General features: G+C 36.4%; 1 protein-coding gene across 4 annotated transcripts; it reads left to right on the forward strand.

Annotated features, from left to right (window-relative positions):
• Positions 1 to 8,107: 8,107 nt before the first annotated feature.
• LOC132184655 (soluble inorganic pyrophosphatase 6, chloroplastic) lies at positions 8,108 to 10,443 on the forward strand. 4 transcript variants are annotated; one of them, XR_009440577.2, is made up of 6 exons: positions 8,108 to 8,454; positions 8,711 to 8,871; positions 9,011 to 9,111; positions 9,193 to 9,374; positions 9,508 to 9,606; positions 9,854 to 9,940. XR_009440577.2 is itself a non-coding variant. In XM_059598373.2 (6 exons), exons 1-6 carry the CDS (start codon positions 8,182 to 8,184, stop codon positions 10,275 to 10,277), a joined length of 909 nt encoding a protein of 302 aa, XP_059454356.2. In that variant the 5' UTR covers positions 8,108 to 8,181; the 3' UTR covers positions 10,278 to 10,443. The 4 variants fall into 4 exon arrangements, 1 of the variants encoding a protein (XP_059454356.2); XR_009440578.2 differs by having other exon boundaries at positions 9,508 to 9,591; positions 9,854 to 9,935; XM_059598373.2 differs by lacking the exon at positions 9,508 to 9,606 and adding an exon at positions 10,185 to 10,443 and having other exon boundaries at positions 9,854 to 9,952.
• Positions 10,444 to 10,658: the final 215 nt, after the last annotated feature.

Raw genomic sequence — 10,658 nt, forward strand, 5'->3', positions numbered from 1 at the left:
AATTCCCTGCTTCCAAATTTTCAACCCCACGTACTGAAAGCTTCTCCATCAAAAGTTAATTCGGTCCTACTTCATATTTGGAATAATTGAGCCCCCCATTATTGATGCCTCAACAGTACATTGGGCTTTTATTAAATATTCTGTGAAAGAGATTTCATTTCATTGTTCAAAATATTAGGTGTTATATCATTTAAAGATTTTAAATAGCATGTCATTCTTAAATAGCATTAATTAGATTAAGACAATCAAGACTAGGAATTCTACTTTGTAAAGTTCCTTGAAAGCTAACCATGTAAAAATCACTAAACTTTAGGAGAAAACCTAAAGAGAAAAAACATGTGGAGGAATCTCTCCAATTCTAGATCTAGTTTTCTCAATTGGTTTTTCTCAACCATGCGTCGGCCCACCGAGCTCCTCGGCTCATCAGCTGCCCATCGACGCAAAACAATTTCATCTCGTCCACCACGCACCAGCCAGTGCGCTTCGCCTCTCTCGCCCCGACTATTGTAGTTGTTTGCTAACTTTTTTATTGTGTTTTTGTTATTTTTTTTTGAATAAGAGTTTGACTTCTCCTTAGATCTACTTTCATAAGCAATATTTGTGGTGAAGGTTTTTATCCTAGCCTTTGGGTTGAGGAAGATTAGTTTCGGTGTGAGGGTTTTACTCCCATGGCCAAGAAAATAAAAGTTGAGAATATAGGTTACCTATGTATTAGATTAAGTTTGCCTGGAGCAGATATGTTCTATAACCAAAGTTTGGATATGGGTTAGTGAATGTTGAAGTCATAGATAGGACTTCATTGTAAGATTTTTATGTTTGCCTCTATGACGTTGTAACCTCATAGTTTTGGCTATGATTTATCAAAATTTTATACTCTTGATATTTTTTCAAAGAATGAATATGAAAGATTTCCTTAAAAAAAAAAAAAAAAAAAAAAGAGCTAACCATGTCATTTGCAAATTAAAGGATTTAGAGCTTCAATATCTACCTTTTTAAGAATGATCTTAAGAGTAAAATGATATGATAAATATTGATCGAGTTGGTAAATCTGGCAAATATTTAGCCGGCAAAATTTGGATGATTTTCATGTAAAATCATGAAAATGGCCTCAACTAAATTTTCTTCTTCTTCTTCTTCTTCTTCTTCTTCTTTTCTTTTCTTTTTTCTTTTTTTTTTTTTAAAAAAAAAAAAAAAAAACAAAACAAAAGAGGAGTGGTTGTCAATCTTTAGGGCCGGCCCTAAAAAAATTCTTTTTTAAAAAAGGCTTTTTTATTTATTTTTTAATTTTTAACTTTGAGGGTATTTAAGTAAATTTGGTTTCTAAACTCAAGTTATTTCATAATTTCACTTCTAAAAAAGTATGTGTATGGCACGTGATCAATATTTTCGTCCCTTTTAATGACCTTGGCTAAGGAAAGTAGTGTTCTACCAACGATTAATGGTAGTTGTTGGGAGTTGAGTGCGACAATAAGTAGTTCATGTTAGCAAATTGTAAATGACTGATAATTGTAAAGAAACTAAGGAATGTTAAGTTTCACATTATTTACTTATTAGGTAAAATTAGACTTTGTAATTAATTATGCAGAAGCTCTAAATTAACTAATCTTTTTGAGGTGATAGTGCAGATATGGTTAGCACCTTTTGTGGGTCATTACAAATGATATTAAAGCTATATAGTAACAAACATGTGGTACTAAAGCATTACACGACGTAGTCCTAACGAGAAAATCAAGGGTTTTAACGAGAGATTGTAACACCCTTGCGCAATATTGGAAAGATGAGTAGTCCACATAGAGTGTGTGGTTTATAAAAATGCTCATGGGTATTAAGTCTCACATTGCTTACTTACTATGTGTATGAAATTGAGTTTTATAAGTGATTCTAAGAAAATTTTAAATTGACTAATCATTTTAAGGTGATATTACAAAGTGACTAACGCTCTCCTTGGGTCATTACATTAGTTGGCTAGGTGCGACTAAGTGGCGGAATTAACCCTTAAATATAAAAAGCAATGGACTTATTAGCTAGTCTACAACAAATTGTGCAATTCCTTGATAATTGTACGAGTTTACAATTTTAAATACTAATTTAACCCCTTAAGGAGGTCGACCACCTCTTCACCCTCAAGGGGTGGTTGGCTACCCAAAGGTGCAATCACCACCGACAGTTCGAGGCGACCACTCTGTAGAGCGATTAGGATGGTTCAACCACTTTAACCACTCCCTTAAAATGATTGACCACTATCTTAGAAGGGTTGCCAACCACCTTAAGACTTAAGAGACCCCTTTAATTTCCGTCTATGAAGTGCACAATAAATAAATTAACAATTGCTTTCTGATGAGAAACCTGGAAAGCAAAAGAGAAAAAAAATAATGGTTATCTTTCTCAGAAGGGGAATCTCCTCGCAGTGGTTCCTATATCATAGGATAATATAAGTCGGAACCATCAGTGTCCCAGCACCTCAATTTTTAACTTGGAATCGAATAAATGCTTGCCACGTGTCAATTGAGACACATATTTCTAAATTCTAACCCCTTCTTATTCAGTAACTGGCCGTCAGCAAGGCGACACGTGTCTCAGGCATCTCAATCCACTTTCCTTAATTTAGTAGTACCACCAATGGCATCATTTCCATGGACTAGAAGAAAAAAAAAAAAGAAAAAAAACCCAACAAACACAACAATCAAACCGCCCCATTGGTGGGTTTAGTGGGTAGGGTTTATGCACCGAAGAATTGAACAAAAAGAAACCATAAAAAAAAAAGAACATAAACAAAAGTAAAAAGAATTCCTTAACATGTTGTCTTAATTTGCTTAAAACTCCAGCAAGAAAGCAGGCCTAAATGTGGCAATTGCATATATGCTCTTTTCCCTCAAAGTGTCACTTCAAAAACCACCCCCCCCTCTCTTTGTGTGTGTGCCATTGAGTGGCCCTTTATCTCCTTCATAGTGAGTGATGGAGGCTGTGGATCGAGAGAGTGGCCACTAGCATGCTTTTACCATAACAAGTGTTGAGGACCTTCTTCTCTAGGCAAAGAGAGAAGCCTCTGTCAACTATTATTCCCACCACTTCGCCGAAAGCCTTTCACACTCATTAATTTAACCCTAAATTTCCTTTAATATATATATATATATATATATGCATGGCCCGAGCTCTAAGGGGATTACCTACCCCATATATTTATCCTTTCACCTACCAAAGGGTCTTCTTTTACGTCCCTTATAGCCGCAGCCATGCACATATATCCTCCTTGTAATAAAGGCAATATTCCATACCTACAAAACTTCTATTTGAGTTGAACAAAATTTCTCCAACCACTAATTTGAATAAAAACTGTCTATGTGAAAAATATATATATATATATATACACTCACGGCAAGTTACTGTCTTTTCTCTATTCTTATCTTATCAAGTCAACTTAAATAGCGTAACAGTGTAAATAAACCTTTAATTTTATTTTATTTTATTTGTCACATCATCAAGTTGGATGACAGTCATCGTATATATAATAATTTACTAAATAAAGCATTACTTGCTCAGAAACTGATGTAGATTTAGTGAGAGGATAGCTATAGGGGTATTGGAGATCATCACAATCATAGGGAGTTGAAAAGTAATAAAGGCTTTTGATGCGTGTGCATGTGATAGTGGCTATAGCATGCCGTGCTGACCAAAAGAACTAGTCTCTTAATTCAAAAAAATGGATCACGTACACCATTCAAAGATGCCAATCTTGTGGATTCAATTTGACAGTCGTCGTCACCCACACAGACAGCAGTGCCGTAATGGCTTTCTATAGGGTCCCTTATTAATAGTTGCTGCATGCAAGCAATGTTGGACCATTTTTCTTCCCCCCTCCCCTGCAGCCACATCCACTAAGGCACCCCCCCCTACAATTTGTCCTCAGTGGGGGTATTTCTAGCTAGCTACTACTACATCCCTACAACGAGAGTAATGATATAAACAAGACGTGACGGATCACCACGGAGCTAAACTAGCTAGTTAGCTAGGTTTAAGAAATTAAGGTTTCTTGTCTGTCATTGATCACTTAAATATTAAAAGGGTTTTTGATTTTTTTTTCCTTTTCAATTGCTTATTAATTAAAGGAGTCAATGAGCTGTGAAGAGAACACTTTTGGCACTAGAATGGCGGAAAAGCAGAGATAAATATAAATAAATAAGCAGGTTAGTTTGTTTATTCCGAAAGCATTTTATGCTGACCACGTGGATCCATGAAAACTAATTATTAAGCTTTAATTAATCTTGGTTTGAAGTGAAAAAAATAAACAATTAGGAAATAAAACATGTCTGCAGGCCCTAGCTAGCTCCAAAGTATGTGGGTTTGACATTTTTTTGTTTTTTTTTTTAATGGGGGTGCATTATATATATATATATATATATAAAAAGTGTTTGACCATTTCCATTTGACTTTCTGGGTTAGTCGGTCTTCTTTTCCATTCCGGCATACTTAATTCAACAACCAACTAATTATGGTGTGTGTGTGTGAGAGAGAGAAAAGTTGGAAAAGGAAGTCCAACATGGCATGAACACCATGGACTTGGAAGGTAGCAAAGAGATGATGAGGAGCATTTAGCAGATAACGTATCTTTTTTTTCTTTTTTTGGGTGGGGAATGATATGATGGCCCCCGGTTGGCCTGAGACAAATTAAAGTCGGTCAGAAGTTCAAAAACGCTAACAAAAAAAGCACAAAACGACGCGGATTTGGGCCTGGAGCAATAACCCACAGTCCTGGCAAGTTGCGACACGGAAGCAATGCCCATTGGCGGTGGTTCCGTTTCAACGACAATATCAACACTCTCTCAAACATGCTTGAAAATCACCTTTTTGTTTCTTTCAAGTTATGTTTTAACCAACATTTGGGGCAATTAAGACCACTCTTAACATCTCCAATTCTGTATATTATGGATAGAGATAGTGTTAAAATTCAAAACCACTTGCTTTAACAATGTATATACCCTAAAAACTTAGCTTATACATCAAGTGGAGAGGCCTAACAAGTATACATGTATGTACATCAATAATCAAACACATACATACCCCATGATCTAAGATTCATCAACATTAATTTCAACTAAAATTCCTTCCAATTACTGTGATAAATTACTAAAATTGCACGTGGTCATCTAGCAGTTTTTATAAATAGAAACTTCGAAAATAAAGAAAATTATTTTATTTATTTTTCATTTGTGAAAGTTTAATTAGTAATTTTGTGTTGACTATCATGATTATGATAATTAGTTAAAGTTTAAGTGTGCTTCTTTTCTTGATCGACCTCATAGATCTCATCTACCGTGGACTCAAAGGCTATATATATAGATTGGGCTTAGGCAAGCATGATTCAACCATGTTTAGATTACAGCTCAATATGGACAAAATTGGCCCGTGCCACCAAAAAATTGGACCTTTTGTTGGTGGAAACTTCGGTGGATTTCCAACAAATACAATGGAGTGTCTGAATCCCATGATCGACTGCATAACGCCCTTGTCCGATAAAAAAACAAAAACAAAAACAAAAAATTGACCTTGACCATGGAAGCCATGATGGGTCTATCTCTGGCTCATTAGGGATCAAGCCAATGAAGCCATCAAGGTATTACAAGGTTTTTGTTGTGAGTAGGCGTCCGGCGGACGAGAATCAGGTGCAATAAGCTGCTTATATTATATGCTTGTATATATACTTGATTGGGATATGTGGCTATCGTCGATGTCCCACAGTAATCCGTTCTTTCTCTTGATAAAATATATTTGTACCCTCTAATAAAAAATTGTCTTGTCAGCACAGTACGTAAAAGCTGAAAAAAAAAAAGAATAAAAAAAAAAAAGTTGTTTCAAGTAAGAGAAAATAATCACAACCGCTTGTACACTTGTAATAATAAGGCGTGTGAACTAAGACAGTGAATGAAAAGCCTTAGATCTAGCTTGGAGAGACAAAAGAGTTGGGAGGGAGTGGGAAACCAAAAAACTTTGTACATAAAGAGGAGGACAATGAGGGGGAAGGAGAGGAGGAGAGAGACTCCCTTTCGACCTTCCTAAGTACTCATATAGGAGGTGGAGGTGGAGATGGCTCTCACATTCGAACGAGAGAAAAAGTCCCTTACTTGAAAAGGGATGAGAAGGTGACTCGATTCACTTATTTATTTATGACCAAACAAGATATGTACAAGAATCCCCTCAATATCCTTAAAAAACTTGAAAGGTGCTTAAGGCATGAGTCACGCGCGATAAGACTTTTGTTAATATCTTGCAATAGCTTTAATATGGGCCAACCCAAAAATTGTCACATCATCTAAAAATTTTGCATTTTATTTTCAATATAATTATTCATCTAGCTAACGGTCAAATGGGTAGTTTGGCATTTCATCTAACCAAAGAAGATGGTTTGGCCACTCCAATGGTTACCTTAGTGGCTTGTGAGTCGTGCAAATTACTCTTTATCTCTCTTATGTATTATCAAATTCTATTTCGCTCATTTAAAATGAACCGCTCAAATTAAAATTATTGCACTTAAAGGTATTGTATGCTATCGATCTTTCTTGTTGGTCTCAACCTACTCCACCTCGATTGTGGAGTCTTTTCCAAACTAGGCTCAAACCCCTATTGCTATACCCAAAAAAACCTACCAATAGACTGAGTTCAGTCCATGGCGTTTATGTTGAGGTCGTTCCATATATAGGCCGGCCTAATTGGCACAAAATTCATTCTGTCTCTTTAGCGTGTTTGGAAGCCACTTGTTTTGATTCTAGACATATTAGGCAAGATGGTAGAAATCTGTTGGATCTTGAGTATTGGTGAAAATCATGGGGAAATGTAAGGTTTTACTGTTTGGTTTTTGCCACCAAGTGCACTGTAGAAACAAGGTCTTTTGAATTGTTAAATCGAAAGGTGTTATAAGACTATGTTGATTGATTGATTTGGGTCACCAAAAGTTTTGCACGAGTGTGAATTGTCAAATGTCACATTAATTGAACTCAGCTTTTATAAGTGATTATAATATGTTTGAATTATAACTTTGAAGTAATCATTTGATGGTGTAATGCAAATATAACCAACATTTTCTTTGGTTGTGATCATTGGTATTAAAACCAACATAATATAAGAAAATCATGCGGCCCAGGAACTACATTGTAACTTGATTGAGACTCCTACCCAAAAAAAAAGAAGAGTAAGCTGAAGTTGTTTTGGCTTGAATACATGCATGTTAAGTTTGTTACATTTGCTATACATCAGCAACAGAGGATTAGGAACAGAAGGATCATTGGCTTGAATACATGCTGCTGTTTATATACAGAAGTCATTGAGCTGTTGTGCTTGCAATTCTGTTAGAGCAGTTTTGGTATGGCCTAACCGATGATGAGTGTCAAAGGGTCTTCAGCGTTGGCTGAAAATATTTTGATGCTTAAGTTAGCATGTTTGTCTGGAGGGAGAATAAAGTTATTCGCTTGTATTTTGGAGAGACGGATCCACCCTTTTACCTGATGCATTGAGTTCATTTTATAGGGTTTTCTATAATCGCTTTGCTATTAATGCTCCACATTTATGTGGTAGTTGAGACATAATGGTGTTTCACACTCATGTAGCGGTTGTCTTGAAATATCTAGAATAGTTAAGTTGTTGTAAAACTCTATGCGGCTACTTGAGTGAAACTCATAATTGATTTTATTTCCTGACAATTTCTTTGTTGTTAGACTGTCTGAATAACACAGAAATTTAAATAACTTAAGAAAGAGGGGTTCTGAAGCCCACCTATTATAAACAGGTAAATCTCCCATCTTAGGTTACTCAGAATAATTAAGTTGTGCAATTCTCTCTTAAACTACTCAAACTTACTAACATAGAATTATTATCCAATATAACATAACCCTATCAAGAATGTTAGCTTATAAAATTGTCATGAGCTCCAACTACACAAATGAAATTTCTCTTGAATCTTTGGGCATGGAACGAAGTTGGGCTGCAATTCTTAAGTTTCTAAGCCCATATTCATCTGCATGCATTTCTTCGGCGGGAACCTTTAACTTCAATATTCTTTAGGCCTTATATCTACTCTAATAACGACGCCGTTTGTACAACAAAGCCCAAACTTAAACGTTCTTTTTGTGAGTGATTCTCGTTGACACCAACGGCTATTGGTGGTACAGAAAAGTTAGGTCACAGACACACATGGCTGCTGCTGCTGCGGCGGCGAGAGCGGTGGTTGCAGCAGGAAACCATGGCTGTCTAACGACGTCGTATTTATTTCTCCACAGACCATTCTCAGCCACAAGAACAAACATAAGCAGGGCTCTTCGTCTGAATCCTAATCTCAATGGATGGCCCAGGAGGCGCTTCACTTGCAGAGCTGTCTACAATCCGGAGGACGTTCTGATCAAAGAGGAAGGGCAGCTCAAAACCCTGGATTACCGTGTCTTTCTTGTCAATCACTCCGGCAAAAAGGTCCGTTTCTTTTCTTTTTGGTATTTATAATATTCCCATTTCATTTCCGTGGTTTTCATGAATCAAATGCTTTTGATTTTACTTGCTTTGTTCCTGGAAAATGCCACATTTTATTGGTATTCGTTAATTTTTTGTGGGTGTGTTTTAAATTACTATTTTTTGTGTGTGAATAATTTGGAGTTTGGAACCTGTTAGTGTATGGTTAATCACTTTAGGAAGGAGACTTTTGATGGAGTAGTGTTCATTCATTGTACAGGTATCTCCTTGGCACGATATACCGTTGCGCTTGGGCAATGGGATTTATAATTTTATCGTTGAGATACCTGAAGATACAAGTGCAAAAATGGAGGTTGCTACTGATGAGCCATACACTCCTATAAAGCAGGACACGAAGAAGGGAAAACTTCGTTACCATCCGTAAGTTTTAATCAGTGGCTTCTGTTCTTCCATTTATGTCCATATCTGAGCAACCCAAATAGCCCGACTTGTCTCAGTTTCTTCTTGGCATTATCTGCATTCCATTTTGTTTATGAAAAACCATACCTTCTTGCTTCAGCTACAACATAAATTGGAACTACGGACTTCTTCCTCAGACTTGGGAAGACCCATCATTTGCTAACTCTGATGTTGATGGAGCATTAGGAGATAATGATCCAGGTATTTTGCAATTGCTTTGGTTTTTATACGACTTAAAAACCATTCAAACTGATTGTAACTCTTTCAATGGCGTATTTTTAGTTGATGTTGTTGAGATTGGAGAGAGGCAGGCAAAAATTGGTCAAATCCTTAAGGTCAAGCCACTAGCTGCTTTAGCTATGATTGATGAGGGGGAGCTTGATTGGAAAATAATTGCGATTTCATTGGATGACCCAAGAGCTTCAATTGTGAATGACATTGATGATGTCGAGAAACATTTTCCGGTAAATCTTGTTATCTTAGTTTTCCATCTGACCATCACTTGACATATGTGTAATGCTTGATGCTGAATTCTCTTGGAAATTTGCTAACCAACAAAAGCCACAACTATGTTACATTTTTTTCTTAATTGGACAGCATTTTATGCGAATATTTTAGAAAAAGGAATTGCCGATTGCTCTACAACTCAATCTATACCATGATTGCAACAGCATTGCACTGGTGAAGTACTCAATTGTGTGTGGAAGAGGTTTTTCCATTTTAATTTCTTTTTTTCTCAGTGTACAGTTGTTTTGCATTCAAGATAACAAGTACAACAGCTTGTTTCATTTGATAAATAGATCAGCTACACTTCTATTGCAAGCGTTTATGCTTCTTCTCCTTGTTTTTCATTACTTCAATTTGGTCTCTCATAAACAGTGAGCTTATCTTGTCTTTTTCCAGTCCACAGTTGACACTTGGCTTGAATTGGCAATTTTTTCAGGGTACTCTCACTGCAATCAGGGATTGGTTTAGAGATTACAAAATCCCAGATGGAAAACCTGCTAGCAGATTTGGTCTTGGCAACAAGGCAGCAAACAAGGTAGATTGTGCCTCTTTTTCAACTGCAAAAGTAACTTGCTATAAAAAATGATCTTTTTCCTGCCTTTATTCAGTTACTTTTCCTCTTGATGGGGGAAGTTATACTTTGTGAGTAATAGGGCCCCAAAAAAAATAAAAACAAAAAATAAAAGATCTTATTATCCAATATAACATTTAATATATTCCATGTCATTTGTTTGAGTCATACATTTAATATATTCCATGACAAGCAGGATTATGCTTTAAAGGTCATCAATGAGACAAATGAGTCTTGGGCTAAGCTAATCAAGAGATCTACCCCTGCTGACAATCTTTCACTTGTGTAAATTTAATCAACACTGTTGGCTAATTATGCTGCTGCTTGCAATTGACACATCAAAAGACTATTCTTCCTGTGTGAGCAAAGAGTTCCCACTTGATTTTTACTTTGAATAATCATTTTTATGTACATGACACTATTGTTTTACTCATTGCCTGCTCTCTTGGAACTGACATGTGCTGGAACATTTGATTTTGAATGGCATTTGAAATGATTGTAAATGCATAGTGGTATAAATTATGATGTCTTCGTGATTAGACTTTTTAAAGTTGCTGTCTCAAATTCCTTCGGGCCTTCCAGAACAGTTGCCCCTGAATTCCAGCAGCAGTATCTGGGGCTATGTTTGCCCCCGGCCAAGGCCGGCACTGGAGCTGGAACGGCACTGTTC

This window comes from Corylus avellana, chromosome 7, assembly GCF_965113065.1.
Source record: "Corylus avellana chromosome 7, dhCorAvel1.hap1.2, whole genome shotgun sequence".
NCBI classification, from domain to species: domain Eukaryota; kingdom Viridiplantae; phylum Streptophyta; class Magnoliopsida; order Fagales; family Betulaceae; genus Corylus; species Corylus avellana.

Excerpts from the sequence above, each read along its gene's own strand:
- LOC132184655 (XM_059598373.2), top strand. The coding sequence starts at position 8,182 with ATGGCTGCTGCTGCTGCGGCGGCGAGAGCGGTGGTTGCAGCAGGAAAC. Across the intron at positions 9,112-9,192 it reads ATTAGGAGATAATGATCCAG|TTGATGTTGTTGAGATTGGA; the intron begins GTATTTTGCAAT and ends GCGTATTTTTAG. Across the intron at positions 9,375-9,853 it reads ATGTCGAGAAACATTTTCCG|GGTACTCTCACTGCAATCAG; the intron begins GTAAATCTTGTT and ends CAATTTTTTCAG.